The 17,468-nt window shown below is 25.5% G+C and overlaps 1 protein-coding gene across 2 annotated transcripts in view; it reads left to right on the top strand.

Moving 5' to 3' along the window:
- Positions 1 to 17,249, top strand: part of LOC132931672 (cyclic nucleotide-gated cation channel subunit A) — a 180,884-nt gene extending 163,635 nt beyond the window's left edge. The window contains exons 8-13 of one of the 2 annotated variants that reach the window (XM_060997581.1): positions 2,388 to 2,543; positions 2,626 to 2,769; positions 6,390 to 6,645; positions 8,683 to 8,859; positions 11,143 to 11,272; positions 14,098 to 17,249. In XM_060997581.1, coding sequence (XP_060853564.1) covers positions 2,388 to 2,543; positions 2,626 to 2,769; positions 6,390 to 6,645; positions 8,683 to 8,859; positions 11,143 to 11,272; positions 14,098 to 14,260 — 1,026 coding nt within the window. In that variant the 3' untranslated portion in view covers positions 14,261 to 17,249. The remainder of the gene's footprint in view (positions 1 to 2,387; positions 2,544 to 2,625; positions 2,770 to 6,389; positions 6,646 to 8,682; positions 8,860 to 11,142; positions 11,273 to 14,097) is intronic. The other variant, XM_060997582.1, reaches the window with a different exon arrangement.
- Positions 17,250 to 17,468: the final 219 nt, after the last annotated feature.

Below are 17,468 nucleotides of genomic sequence, written 5' to 3'. Positions count from 1 at the left end.
CGGTATTTTAATTTACAATATTGACTGCAACTATACGATTGTATTTTATATTCACTTCCTTATTCATATTGCTTGCGGTTTTCATTTTTCAATTTATGATTTAATATATAAAATATTATTATTACGTATTGCATGATGTCTCAAAAGTTTTGTATTGGTCCTCTTTCCCCCCTTAAAAACAAAAATGAAATAATAAAAGAAGCGATCGAAAAACTTTTGAAAATAACACCACTGTTATATAGAATCGAGAAAAAACTAAGAAGGTATAAAATAAAAAATGTATTAAAAATGTATTACCCCATGATGAATAATAATTTATTATGACCGTCGTTTTTGTGTAATAACAATAATTAAAACTTTGATTTTACAATTCTTTATATAGTTCTAAAAACCGACTAAAAATTAAAAATATTCATCATCAAAAAATAAAAAGCTAACCATAAATTCAAAACACAGAAATTGGAAATTGAGAACACGTAATACTTCTATCACATCGGTACAGTAGAAAATATTATAGTGTTTTGTTACATAGTATACATTTCAAATAAATGATAAACCCTTGGCAATGATTCATTGCATTCAAATTCCATTCTGCTTGGATAACGGTTAAGACCTCGAGTATATTCAATGTTTTTCACCGGTTGTCAATAATTTTTTCGTAATACTTTTTCTACGCTTTATGAAGCTATTGAAAAAATGTGAAAAATCCCAATTAAATTTGATTTCTAATCAATAAAAAAAGACTAGTTAAAATTTTTGCAGCGCCCTTTTACCATAACGTCGAAAAAAAACCCTTTACCTAAAGTATAAAAATTCAGATACTGTAGGCCTCGAATAAATAAATAGAGATGATGATACCAATACTTTTAAAAAGCGATAAAATATAAATTCAATTTTAGTTTGTGAAATATCCCTGCAAACGTAAATCAATTTTTTCGTCTTATAGCTAAAGGCAAAGATATATAGCAGTTATAGAATTTTTATGTTTTAATCTGATTTTTAGGTAACTGAGATTCATATCATTCTCTTGCGAATTCAAATATAATTTCCTATTTGCATGTTTCGATTATTTTCCATCTTCCAGTAAAATTGCATAAATTGACATACAGATATTATTTATTTTTCTAGCATATTTTTACAACTGAGAATATCATATTTTATGTATTATTATTTTCGATACAATAAGCTATATGCAATTAAAATTAAAGTCCCATATAATAGTCTATAGTCACAAAAAATAAATTTATTTCACAATAAATAATTATTCAATTAATTATAACGCATATTTACATTTATTTATTTATATTTTATCGACATTATTTCTTACACCATCTGTTTCGAGTTTGAACAATAAGCTTAATTCATAAAATAATAAAATAGAAATAAAAGGGTAAAAAGGCTTCCTAGTCGAGGTACTTCATCGTGAAGTATTATTTATGTAAAAACAAATAATAATAATACGTTATGTTAGATGCTAATAACAGTGATCTACATAATGCATATTTTAGTAAAAAATGTTTTTTTTTTTTAATTTGGATTTATTAATTATCCAACTTAAATTTTATATCATGTACAATTGAATCATTATAAATAGCTATAAAGTTCTTTTGTGCTCATATTTTAAATTTTGAAGTGGAGAATATTCTGAGTAATGCTATTGATATTGACCGATGTTTAAAGTTTAGACAGCGCGACAGAGTATAATGGACAGAAAGTAGAGGTAAAAAATAATATGTTATGTCATGGAACTGCTGCGGCTAAACATAAATTACAAAAACTTTTACAGATAACGTCTGATTCTTTCCAAACTGATTATTTTATGTATAATATACGACATATATATATAAATATATAAATTATAATTTTCTTTTTTTTTTTATTAATAAGACAAAAAAATATTATACATACATAATAGCTTTAAGTATTTATTAATGCGTAAAAACTTTTAAAAAATCATGTTTTAATATTATACTAACATATAGACATAAAATATTTATTGTATATTATGAATCTTACGGTTAATAATTATAAAAAATCCTAATTAATTAATTTAATATAAAATATACTGTCGAAAAACGTGTTAACATAGTGTTGAATAATGTATTAAATGTTTTAATTTAAGTATAACAAACTATAGCTCAAATAAAATCGCTTAAAATTTCAAATATTTGCATATTATTGTCAAACTTGAATTCAAATAAATAAATAACTCTGATGTAAGACAGTTTGTACAAAATAAATAATTTAATTACTTACCAAAAGTATATATTTATAAATACTAAATAGTAATAACCGTATAGTTTTCTTTTTATTAATATATCATGTTTGAGTCGTTTTTTGGACTCTAATCTGAATACAAATAATAACAAAACCCTTTATAATATTAGGCTCTTGATGAAGAACGTGTATTGGCAGCTTTACCAGATAAACTAAAAGCTGAAATAGCTATACACGTACATCTCGACACATTAAAGAAAGTCGAGATATTTCAGGACTGCGAACCTGGCCTATTAGAAGAACTCGTGCTCAAACTCAGACTCCAAGTGCGTACCACCTATACATACAACCTAAACTTTATCATTTTGTTTTTGTAATTTATATCGTTTTTTTTTCTATCAAAATTAGGTATTCAGTCCTGGAGATTACATATGTCGTAAAGGAGATGTGGGCAAAGAAATGTATATAGTAAAGAGAGGCATTCTTAGTGTCGTTGCCGACGACCAAAAAACCGAAATCGCCACTTTAAGCGCTGGAAGCGTTTTTGGAGAGGTCAGTAATAAAATGAATGGGTTTTTTTTATGTGTCTATGGGTTCTGCACAATATAAGTATTTAATCCAGTTTGATTTCCCTTATATTAGAACTACAATTTTGATCTTCAACAATTTATTACTCATAAAAACTTCTATAATTTCAAAATCTAAAGTTCATTTTTAATTAAGTCTTAAATTAATTTAAGTCACTTAAAATTATAATTAGTTGTTACTGCCTCATACATAAGCTATATATTCTAGATATTAATTCATTATTTTAAATATATTGGGTCATTATTATAACTGTATAAGTTTATATTTAATGATTAATTTTAGAATATCCACAAAACTATTTTAATATCAATATTTTTTTATCATAACTCAATTTTTAAATAAAATATGTAAAATCACTAAAATGTAATATTATAATTTTACATAAAAAAAAAAAATAACAATAACAATTACCATAAAAAATAATTAATTGAAAAAAAAATCTAAGAAAACGTGGTCAACACAATCATCATTAATTAAAACTATGCCCACGTGTCAATCAAGCAATTTTGATTAGGTAAAAAAAACTATTTTTTAATATTTCAAGATTGTCAGATGAAGGCTTATATATATGGCTTACCATATATACATCTTTGTGGGGGATATGATAGTAACCTAATATAATCAAGTAATTAAAATATTCGAAACATTTGTTGCACTTGCATAAATATTGTAAAAATTGTAAAATATTTGTAACAAAATACATTTCTGTACCGGTGGCAATTTTTGAAAAGGAGGTTTCCTATTAGTAATACTTAATTATAAAATTGAATTGTTATGATAAAAACGTTTTTCATCTACATATAATAAAATATAACCATAACTTGTTAATTTCTGTGATTGTTACACCTTACACAAAATATTGCTAATTTTAAACTTTCAATCAGATTTTTTGAACAAAAATATATTTGATTTCATTTGCTTTTATATTTAAAAAATAATTTTGTTTATTTTATATTAGCGACAAATAATAGGAATAATACTGATGAAATCTTAACAATTGCTTCGATATCATTGAAAAAGCATAATATATAATTTATTATAGTAACAAACTTTCCGTATCTATTTCTATAATTAATTTACTGTTCACTTAAATTTACTTATACAACCATAATCAATATTAACTAGGTTTCAAATGCAACAATATGTTTTGCGAATTCGGTACCTAACTATGTGATTTATCAAGTACAACTTTATATTATGCAAAATTTGTAGACACATATACATGTTATTTCTTGGAAAATATACACGAGGAAAGATTTATATATAGTATACCTACATAAATGTATACATGTGCTATGTATACGCATTCGAGTTTGGATATGTATTTATGCATGTATGTGCGTGTATATGGCTGTAATTAGGAGAAACACAAATGGCACCAATTAAACATACCCCCTTTTTGAATGTCAGTACGATTTCACTTCAGAGTACCTACATTTTAAATATGTAAAATAATAAATTAAGTTGGTAAAAAAGAGGGGATCTTTTTTATGTTATTTTCGGTAATTCGGTATATTTAAAAATAAAATCGCCGTTTTTTACCGTTAGTATAGCTATTACATCGCCACGCCACCACAGTGTTTATTACAATCATCGTGCAATGTGTTATATGATCACTAAAAAAAAAACAATCATTCATAACATCATTCAACTCATATAATATTATTATATAAACATATTTTTAATTTATTAAAGTTACACAATATTTTATAAAAACAACATATTTAAGTGTAAACAATTAATTCAGCAATGTTCGTTTAATAAATCATTCAAATACGTAGTAAAATATTACTAAAATTTACATTTTTAGATTTTACTGTAAAAAAAATATATAAAGTATAAAGAGAATCAAATACCAAGCAACGAAATATTATATGCAACTATTATTTTCAGTACTTAGCCAAAGAGTAATAATATTCTGTACCTAACAATAACAGATAAAATTTCCGATATTATGGTTACCAACAACGGAGACTCTCGTGATTCGTTATGTCAAAATCAAATCAGCATCGTTGCAACATTTTTAATGGGTGCCCACCGGTCATGAAATCGTATACTATAGATCTTTCCTTCTTCATTTTTCCATAAAATTATAATGATACCCAGGAGTTTTTATTTAACAGTATACAATACAGTTTTATTGGCTGTAAAACACTAATTTATTGTTGTTTAACAGACAAAAAAAAAATATACATTTTTGTTATAATTTGCATACAATTTTATAACTTTACTCAGAAGTAAAAAAAAATTCCAATTTTGACAGCTTGCTATAATCGGGATTTTTACAACTGTAATCGTCTGAAGTTAAGATAAACTAAAGATACAATCATCAAATAAAGGCTAAACTCGACTTTTTTAAATTGTATGCATTGTATTATAAATATATAATACAAATATTATATTTTTTTAAACTATAAAATCTTTACAAAAAATAGCTTTGAATCTATCATTCATTATATAGGTGCACATATTCAAGTAGTCCAAAAAATCCTATTAGACATATTCAAAATATACAATTTCAAAATTACATTTAAATCTCTTACTATGCCTCGAAAAATTAAAATGCATTTATATCAGTTTTATTGTATAACCTATACTATAGGTTAGTATGTCCTATAGGCTATAAGTATAATTATTATAAAAAAAAATATTAATGATCATTAATAAAGTGATATATTAAGTAAATATGATTATTATTTATTTATTTAGAAATATTATCTATATATTATAAATATATATATATATATAGACATTAGGTTAATATTTGTAAATTTAATAGTTAATTTCAATTATATTATTAAACACATAAATAATAAGCTATAATACTACAATAGCTCATTAAGATTTTAATAAAATAACACTAATAAATAATATAATTTTAACTTTTAGATCTTTTTTTTTAGTTAATTATATAATTTTATATATGTTTTTACCATAATACACTTTCCTGTAGTATTATTTTTAATTTGATATTTTCAAATACAATTTATTTGTATTTATTAGCTTTATAAGTTGTATTTAAAATTTCAACAGACTTAAAAATGCATTAAAATTAGATTAATATTTAGTGTAGAATGTATAAACTAACAAACTTGTAGGTAGTATAACTATAATAGTACATCAATAGTTAAGTATTTAGCAACTCTAAGAGGAATAAATAATGGCTTCTGATATAAGAAGATTATCTAAGCTTACAAGTATTATGCAATAAGATTTAAACACCAATATGAATTTAATAATGAATTATACTTAGTAAAATCCTAAATATATTTAGTTATTAATGTATTTTCTTATTTTATTCAAACTTAATACATAATTTTTTTTACCTTTACTACAAATCAAATTTTAAAGGAATAACATTATTTATTATACAAAAAATTGTAATCATTCATAGTTTGCATGGATTATAATTTATTGAATTTGTCTATCAAACCATTAAGCATAAAATCAAAATTGCATGAGATCAAGTCTATGTTTGATACTTAAACTTTCAGTTTACATATGATAAAATCACATGAAAATTATATTTTTTATTGCATGCCTAAAATCAATTGATTAAGTTTGTTTTTCATTCTTCCTTATAGGTAAGCGTGCTAGAAATAGCTGGAAACAAAACAGGCAATCGTCGCACAGCCAACGTCCGGAGTTTAGGGTACTCTGATCTATTTTGTCTATCTAAAAGAGATCTCTGGGAAACACTAAGAGATTATCCCGAAGCTAGACACAGCTTAATGCAACGTGGTTGTCAGCTTCTACGAAAGGATAGGCTATTAGATGAGGACGCGTTCCTGCAAGCTCAAACGCAGAATGAAACCATTAACGAAGCAGTGTCTAGATTAGGTATGTATAATAAACTTTTATTCAATTACAAGTAAACACAGCTTGATCAATATTATATATTATATTATATATACATATTACCAAATACGTTTTCATAACAAATTACAATGTTAGACATTTACATTCAACAATTAAAAATTAAAATTAGTCAATACAATTATTAAATGAAACCGTTTTTTTAACTCGCTTCCATAAGGCTTTATTTCAAAGACTAAAATTTGTTTCGCACAAATAATTTTAGACAAACAATGTTGTTATAAATAATTATTGCTTTAAAAACAGAAAATAATTGTTTATCATAATATAAAGACCTAACAATTAATTTAATAATGTACGAATCGTACAGTAATTTGTTTTCTTTTGATAATAACGTGTTTAAGCAATATTGGTTTCAACAATAATAACAATTTAATAAAGTGTCATAACAGACATACGACTGAAATATTAAATGTCATAAACACTTTATATTATTTTGTATTTTTGTAGTATTAGACATAATATATTGATATAAAAAAAAATGTATTATATAAAAAATACATTCTTCATAAGTTATCTCGAATATAATATTATTTATTTGATTTTCTTTGGGAATATTAAAAAAAAATCATACAATATTCTTTCGAATTTTCCAAAAGTTTGAATTTCTTATATCAATAACATTGCCAACTAATTAAATTAATCATAGTTATAATGATATTAGTATAAAACTTTTAACGTTGTAGAATAAATTTAAGTTAAAATAATAAAACTCATTTATTTAAATGTTGGAATATTATAAATTGTATTTAAAATAAATAGGTTATAATAATATAGTATAGGTTTAATATATGTTATAAATACTACAAATATGAGAATTTTAACTATAAACGTGTACGCTATATGTATTATTTATGAATTTAAGCAAATATTATATAATTTATTAGTTCTTGAGAATTGTGAAGTTACTAAATTTTAGTTCTAGTAAAACTGAACTAGTTGAAAAATAAATAATGTAGTTGTAAGATTAAATTCCCATCAAATGTCATCACATATGGTTGCATCTGATAAATTATGACAACCTTTAACATGTACAATAATTCTACACAAAAATGATTTATGACATATATTCAATACTGATAATTTAATATAAGTATAGTATCTCGTACATTAATTTGAAATTGTAGTAAATAGTAACCAACCAAACTTAAATATATAAAAACAATGTTAATTGAAAATGTGTAGTCTATGTTTGGAATAATATCAATTATACATGTTAAATAATTTCACTAAAACATTTTAAAAATACCCAACATTAAATAAAAGTCGTTAAATCTTCAATATATAATGTTAAAGTATACATAATGTTAATGTGACAAATACCACAGCCTCCTCCAGAAGATTTACTCTTAATTAGTACAAATTGTAAGTAGATATGTACAATAAATTATATGTAATACAAAGTTAGGCCTAAGATATTATTATATTATGACAAATAGCATTTAAATATTGATAACTTAAAACGCATATAATTTGTAGTCATTTTAAAGAGAAAATAACTCAATTTTATATCCATCCAAAATCGTTTGATTATTAATTCATACAGTTAATGTTTTACATACTAATTAACACTTTTAACAGATAGATACATCAATGTGGACTAAAAAGGGTGTATAGTCGTATAGACCGAAGGACCGTTATTAAATGTTACAATATTATGTGTACACCTCGCCACCTTGGTATAATTAATTTTCCATGATATTATGAATATATTACAATGTTATACTTAATATTATTTTTGAATTATTACGAATCTTGTGTTATTTTTTTTTTTAATACTCATTGTAATTGTTAAGGATTTCAAATTCTCCAAGCCAATTTACATTTTTGGTGTTAATTTTTTTTTTCTCATAATTTTCTATTTTATCCAATCGTCACAATTATTATTATTATATTTACGTTTGCCTTAACTTTAATATACCAATCCGTCGTAAACATGCAATTTTTTTGGAACAACTAAGTATATATTATAATTATGTGTAATATGTATATAATATATAGACTGTAACCATTTCGTGTCCCCGAATCGAGGCGTGGAAGGATACATTAGATTAGCCAATAGCAGGGATGACTTCGGGCAGCCGACTATGCAGCAATCTAATCGCAAGCAGTTGAAGCACAAGTCAAAATTCTCGACAGTCGTTATCAAACCGAACAGGAAGCAGTTCGCGCAAGTTTGTACGTCACCAATAAGTGCGCGTGACGGAAACTTGCTATAAGCGTCTGTTAAGAAGACGTTTTATCCGCGTCCCTATGTAACTTGTCGCCGTCTTACGCAAAAAACTGCGAATTTTACGTTCAGAATATCCGTCTAATTCTATTTTTTTTTTTATATCAAATTGAATTGGTCTTTTATTGTTTTAAAGGTAAAAATATTATCTAGGACCACGCTTAGGTTTTTTATTAATATTTTCATTTAAAAACTAGTTATGAACTTTTAAAATTGTAATTTTTTTATTAAATTTGAAATGCTAATAAAATGAATCAAAAAATCATTTATTAAAACTTACGTATGGTTCTGCGTAATATTCTTATTTCTAAATTTTATATTAAATCAATAAATTTATTATAATATTATACAAACTGTACAGAGTTAAATAGATTACACTGAATGTAAAATTTGACATGTTATGCATTTGTAAAATAGGGATAACACGTGCGGGTATAACGTCATCTTAACAGTATGGTGAATATATAACGAAGATATAAGCTCTACAACTGGAATCAATCGATCCGCCACTTTTTGCGATTGTCCTGGTGCTTAATTCTCGCGGGACGCATCCTGTACATCGTAACGATAAATCTGGGTGAAGGTTACTAGTTTACTAGGGTAGTTTTTGTTGTTATTGTTGTGTGTAATATGATATACATTATTCTATACAATATCTGTACAGATAGTATTATGATATATCAGATTCGCCAAAAATGCTTACCACCATGTTTCCTTTAAATATGAGGTTATTCAAATTCCGATTTTTGGAATTTTTGAGTATACTTGAAGACCACATATTTTACTTTGATTTGACTATTCAATGAGCTGCATTTACAATATAAATCTGCAAGCTAGAGTATCCTATGAAAATACAAACTTCTTAAAGATATTTTATATTGTTATCTCCCTCACGCACATACACATATAAGCGCGCGCACTCGCCACATAATGATGTTACCTAATATAGTAGTTTTTTCTACCTATTAGTAAATGATTTTTTTAAATGTCCGTGTATATAAATTCAAATTCAAATGAGTAGTATATCTGAGTCATTGAACTAATAGATTAATTAATATGACATATGATAGATATAGGCTATGCGGGTATACATAAAATACTATAAAAACATGTGACAAAATTAATTTACTATTACTCGTTATACTCGGTCATTTTTTATAATAATAAAATGCTAATATTTTTTTCCTACCAATAGTGATTATATTCAAATCAGCGAAGCCTATATTATATCTTCTAAACATCTAAACTTAACACTGTGGACTATATGATTATTCTCACTACCTATAGGTAATATCCAAAATTTAAAAAGAGGCAGTTTGAAATTATATTGACAAAATAAAGGTGAGCATGTTTGGCGAATCACCATTGCCACGTTATGCAAGTTTTGCGAGCTGAATTTACTCGTTACCTCCTTCATACTTCATAGGTATTAGACTAATGTATAAAACGGAAAATTTAGGTGGTTGATGCGACAGCAATGGTGGTGGCGGTAACGGCGGCGGATATATTTTATTATTATATATACTACATAGAGACAGTTGACGCTCAGCTACTCAGACCACTCCATATTTCGTTTTTGTAATGGATCCAAAAACAAATGACGAACAAAAAAAAAGAAAAGTATTTGAAAGAATACTTAAACTTACCCATAATGACAACAGAAACAATAATAATAATAGTAATAATAATGCACGCGCTAAGTTCTGACGCTTCCTGCTCGCGCGCTATGACATCGCTGCAGCATGCTGTATTTGCTGCAAAGTCCAGAATACCTTATTTAGGCAGTAGGCCTATCTATAATAACACTATATTCTATTATATTATGAATAAATATAATATGGTTTGACAAATAAATACAATATTATTATAATGTATATAATATAACATGACAGCCGTATCATCATAATATAATACATCATTATTCACGTAGTACAACAATAATATCTATACATAATACGTGTAATTATATTTAACAACATATATAAATAACAATATAATAATATACTAATATACGCATTCGATTAATACTAACGCGATCAATAGTGTTATAAGTCTATTAATATATCATGTCTATTTAATATTATATTTTGTACCCATACTAATTCAACATTTTAACATAATATTATTGTACACTAATTGTATGCGCGTCCATATAATATTATATGCTTATCGTCTCCTTCGTGCGCGACGGCATCTTTTGATTGTTGGGATATCCTTTTGTATATTTTCAGATACAACTATGAAAGATGTAACTACTCGGTTGTCAAATCTCGTGACCGAATATTACAATCAAAACGTCAAGCTCAATGAAAAAATTACCGAATTGGAGGAACAAATACGAGTTGTCAAATATCATTCAATGTAAATATTTTTCAAAATTAAATTAAATTATATGTCTAGGTTAATTTTTTTAAATCTATCACAATTAACTAATTGGTACGAGAAACAAACGTAATTACATGCAGCGTAAAACTTCGAACATACATTTTCAATGCATCCGGTCCACAAAGTGTAATAGGGAGATTGATAATTGAAAAACTTTTTGTTTAAGTATATTAAAAAACGTAACTTTTAAATGTATTAAGTGTTTATATTCCTTTCAAAACATTTTCCAAGAAATTTTATAATTATTATATGGATGCATTAAAAGGGCGTTTATAACCTATACATCTAACAAAGGACATTTTCTGATTGCCTATATAATAGGTATCTATTCGTGCATTGAGTATTTTGCGTAGATTCTTATGGTAGTTTTTAAAATATTTTAGATATTAAAATATGCTCATTTAAAATAACGTTAAAGCAGATGAAATCTAAAAGGTTTAAAGTAAATATTTATTAGTTTATTATTTTTGACTCTATACGGGAGAAAACTACAAATCTCTTGGTTTCCCATATAATATATATTATATATATATATATATATATTGGTATACTACGTAATTTAGTTTTATTTCGAGATACCTATACCTTTAAGCAATTTCCTGAGGTTTGTTTTGTTTCCTCTGGGTAAGCAATTTAATTTAATTGACGTGTAGGTAAAAGTACATTTTGATCGATAAAAATATCGATCGATGTGCGATGCTTAATCTTTTCAAGCAACGAACAACAATTGCCTTCAAGAAAATTCTCATAATGATAATTTATACAACTCTGTCGTATAGTCGTATTCGGAAATTTGTTCAGAAATGAATAGCATTCTGCGATACGCCATTATCTATTGTAATATTTGTCCTTTTTAGCGCCTCCTTTTGTCTAAATTATATTAGATAAACAATATATTATACGCTTAACGTTTCTGTCTCGCCCTACGAACATCAAATAAATAATGAGAAATGGTACAGTGGGCTGGTCTATGTCAAAGGAGGAAAAAACGTATAATATAACGGGATTGTGGGATTATTTACGTTCTTCTGTCCCGCATACTCTTCCACTGCAAAAAGTTTTATTCGCTTTTTTGTATTTGTGCATTTAAAGTACTCATTTTTTAAAAAAATCTACCAAATGTCATTATTGTAAGTGAATGTTATTTAGCGGTAGACAGATTTTTCCGCAGATCGGACGTTTGTTTACAGTTGCTCGGATGTTTTTAGTGGCAAAGGTGGAGTATAATTGTGGTATTATAGTTATAAATTTGATTCCAAGTCAAAATATTTGCATTCAATTTCATAAATTATTAATAGGTGTCCTACAATATTCATAAATTGATATGCAAAAATTGGTTGGGTGAATTCACGTTTCAAGGCAAGATAAATCATTGCTGAACTAGGTTTGGCAAAAACTTATTAAAATTTGGATTTCTTATATTATTTCTCTAGATTTTGATGTTTTATGTGTTTTTATCAAAAACTTCTGACAGATTCATTTTTTTTTTTTTTTGTAAGATCTCACGCTAATATAAAATATTATAAAATACATCATGTTAGATTTATTACACAAAAACATATTTCCAATTTCCAATTTTTGTTTTCAAATATCTTAGAACATATTGTAAGTACATTTTATTTGTCTTATAATATAATACAGGGTGTATCAAAAGTCTTCATCCGATTACAAATTTATATAGCTCAGCAAACATTAGCCACTAGTAAACGACCCATATACTAATGAAAAGTTAGATAACCAAGTTTATTTTAAGTTATCTTTCGATTAGTATATAGGTAATTTACCTGCGGCTAACGATTGCCGAACTATATAAATTTGTAATCGGATGAAGACTTTTGAAACACCCTGTATAACAATTTTCAATTGACTTTACTTCTAGGGAGTTGAAATACCTTAAAAGATAAAAAATACTATGTATTTTCTATCGACACGGAAATGTACATTAGTAGAAGCAGGCACGTAGCTAGGATTTTATTTTGGAGGATCTAAATAATTTTGATAAAATTTTAATTATTACTTTTTTACATGATTGGTCTACAAGAATATTTACTTTTAATTTTTAAAAATGTCCGGGGAGTCTAGACCTTGTGGACCCCTTGACGTTCCTGAGTATTAAATACTTTATTTGGTTTTTACTTGTTCCGTTACACAAATTCTAAATTCTTTTTTTATTTATTAATTTTATAACTAGTTTAATTATTGAGAATTTGATAAAACATCTAAATTACTGTTAGTTTTATTAAAATTACTAAAATATGTTGATTCATTAAATTGGCAGGTGTTAAAGTTAGATTTTTAACACTTTTATAATGGAATAGTAATTAATGATTTCTAAATAATTAATAGTAATAATTAATATTATAGTATACGAAAAAACTAAAAACTAAATAACAATTTCCAATATTTTATTTTTATATTTTACGAATATCGAAATAAGAAATATTTTACTCTCTCTCCTGTATTAAATATATACTAATAAGATATTATTGACAGTAATAAATTACATTAATAATAGTTTTTATTAATAAAAATGTAACATAATATGTTCAGAATATCTCAAACGTCCTAAAATTATGTTCTACAGTTGAATTTATTATTTACTGGCATTTTCGAACATTAAATAAAATAATATTTTACAAATTATAATCTAAATTAGGCATGTTATTAATATTATGATTTTTTGATTTTTCTGGACAAATTATAAAAAAATATTATATACTAAAAATCGTCGAAACCCTTAGAAACAGTTACTTTTTTCAATTAGTATAAGTATTTATATTTCAATGTCTTTTTACTTTTAGAACTGATTCAAAATACGAGGATCAACAGGGTTCGAATGTTGAAAATGACTCAACTTCGTCATCTAGCCAATCAACGGTATTCGGAACTTATGCCACAAGGAGATCGTTTAACGTTCCCAAGAATTCTTGGGCTCGAAGGCGTCGTAAACTTAAGTCTACCTGATGTTTAACGGATGGGCTATCTCATTTACAGGATCCATATGCTTCGGCTTAATATAAACTACGGTGATTAGTGTATATATTCTTAATATTGGATAGTTAAAAAAAATAAACTGCCAATATTTAAGTAAATTGTATGCACACGTTTTATATTATATGGATCAGTGTAAGCGATTAAATTTGGGATAGTCTACTAAAATTTACATATAAAAATATATTATATATAATACATAAAATAAAAAAGTGTACACCTCAACAGATCAACTTTCTATTATAATTTACGTATAAATGACTTCTTTTTTTGGAAGATTCAAAATATTTTAAACTAATACCATGGTATTTTCCTAAGCTAAACAAGAGCTTAATGGTGATATCATAAAAATATTGTAAAATATTCCTACAGAAAGATTTTACCTATTGTTTACATTGTTTGGTTTTTTTAATAATTTAACTTATTTCATGATATAATTCCACGTAAAAAAAATAATCCAGTTAAAATATTCCCATAATGTATCAAATATAAATTTTTAAAATACCAAAATAACCATAAAGTATGTGCATCACGTTCTTGTGTTCATTTGGTTTGTAAAAAGTAATGTAATAAAATTAATATTTTAATTTTTATAACACCCAGTACGATTAAAAATTAAATTAAATCCAAGTTTAATGATTAGGTATAATATTTTGTTACATGAGAATCTTATGATATTAGATTCTGATTTATATAGATTTATTTTTGTTGAACATTCAGTATTCCAAACTTGGGTACAAACATGAAACAAATGCTTAACACATTTAATTTAATATAATAGAAATTATCTACTACAGATTGTAATAAAATATAAACCAATTTAATTAAGCTTGTAACAAGATATATATTCACAAACATTTTATTGTACATACCACAACATAAATATTATAAATGATATTTAAATTGAGTGACGTACCTATTACAGTTGAGTCCCGTGGTCCGTGGACCCAAATTTATACCTAATTTATTCTGAAAAATATCCTAATTGAGTTTAAAATGTTTAAAAAAAATGTATTTTCCTTCCTTATTTACAGACGCAGGGTTGCCAAGTATAATATGTCAACAAAATTATAGGTAAAGTATCTATTTCTAAAAATTTGGGCTCAATTAGGCAAATTATCGGGTGAAATTCAGCCATAATATATAATTTAATATCTGGGACTGAACTGTACAAATAACTCCCGAATTTAGTACCATTCCTTGGGAATTATGTGCATGCATCGACCATAGATTTATTTCTTCATATAAATCTATTACCTGGCAAACAATTTATTTACATCGGGTAGGAAACATGAAATGCGGAGATGGTGATAAAAACGTACTTAGAAAAATGTCTGAGAACTATTAATAAACAAAATGGTTCCATATAAATTAAGTATTAATTACTTTCACATATTTTTTTATGATATAGCAATTAGACCAAATATTTATATAATAGGATGCCCTTTCTTTGTATTAGCTTTAGATTCATTTGTGTCATTTGTGATAGTTCATTGTATATTTACTTTTACTCGTCAGTTATCAACAAAATTCATTAATTTACTATAAAGCGTAAAATTCCTTTTAATAATTACTACAAACCTCAACACTGTTCTTATGAAATCGTATAATTAAATAATATTATACAAAATGTTATCCGCAATTATTCGAGTATATATTAAATAAAATACTGTCACCTAACAAAACTCTCTTAATTGTTTTTAATTGTATAAAAAGTAGATAGACCTAGTACCTATACTTAGATGGATCAAAGAGAGTACATTTGAAGATGTATTTTACTACTTTAATAATTCCTAAAGTATTTATTAAAATATTAATTTATAATTTTTTTTTTTTTTTTGTTATTTTGATTTTGATTTTGCATAATAAAATTGTTATCCTTAACATCACAACGAGTATACGAACTATTTTTATAACCATGTGCGTTTCGGATTAAGTTTGCCATTCGGTGTATAGTTGGTGCGCGAAACTCAATAATTTTAAATCGTTTTCATTCGCTATAGGTATATTACATTATATTATTTATAAAATCAATAAATTGTGTTTAAGCATCGGTCTATATATGTCTCATTCGCATAGGTTATGATATGCATTCATGTGCGATATGAATTAGGGTTACAACAATCATCCCCTCAAAATTTCAGACGCTCTATATTTTTCTTATAGTTGAAACACATCAATTCGCGAGGTTTGACCAGTTTTTAGGAAAAAAAAATTAGTTTAAAAACCTTATTAAAAACAAACCGAAAAAAAATTAACCCTGCATATGACGATACTGCAGAGTATAACTGCGATAAAAATACCTATGATGCAAAGCTCAAATAACAAAATTACAAACTGTTTACAAAACTAGCTTGTAAGACATACGTTGATTGTTGATTTGTCAAATCTGTATATCTATATGTTATAAGTACCTATTATTTTTTTATGCTACACTGAACACGTGTAGTTTGTGTTAACGATATTATCTTATTGTTATGTAGTCATTTGTAATTTGTATAAATATATAAGCGAATCCACTTAAATGTATACACAGTTATAAATGTTATAATGTTATAAATAATATTATATAGTTTTAAAAGAGTTCTTACTGTTATTAAAGTTATTGTCTTATTGATATTATTAACATGTACCTATAGATACGAAATTGCAAAGAGTACGACAAAAATATACATAATATATATTTTTTTTTGTACATACATTGTTTGATGTTCGTTATATACTTATATATTATATATGTATAGCATAATATTGTGCCATGTGTTTTACATCGAATGAAACTACAAAATTATGTTTAAGTTTTTTACCATACAAAATTAGCTTTAGGAGAGAATCTGTTAATAAAATAAAAACCCGTGCAGACAATATTGTATATTATACACCTACATGGATTTAATAGGAAACACGTTTTAAGTTGTATTATTATCATAACATAATATAATATATTATACATACTTTATTATGCATTTTACAATTTTGTACATGTGCACCGTAAATTTACATATATACAGTATTTAAATATAGGTATCCAAGTAGGTATGTAAATAATATTAAATATATATATTGTGTTTTTAACAATGTTTAAATTTCAGCGACAACTGCACGGTAAAATTTAATTAATTTATATGATATATAATATAACGGTGTACAAGTATATCAATTCACGTCTATAGTTTATTTA

Source organism: Rhopalosiphum padi, chromosome 1, assembly GCF_020882245.1.
Source record: "Rhopalosiphum padi isolate XX-2018 chromosome 1, ASM2088224v1, whole genome shotgun sequence".
Lineage (NCBI taxonomy): Eukaryota > Metazoa > Arthropoda > Insecta > Hemiptera > Aphididae > Rhopalosiphum > Rhopalosiphum padi.
The sequence above is the reverse complement of the archived record's forward strand: the minus strand, read 5'-3'. Positions and strand labels throughout refer to the sequence as shown.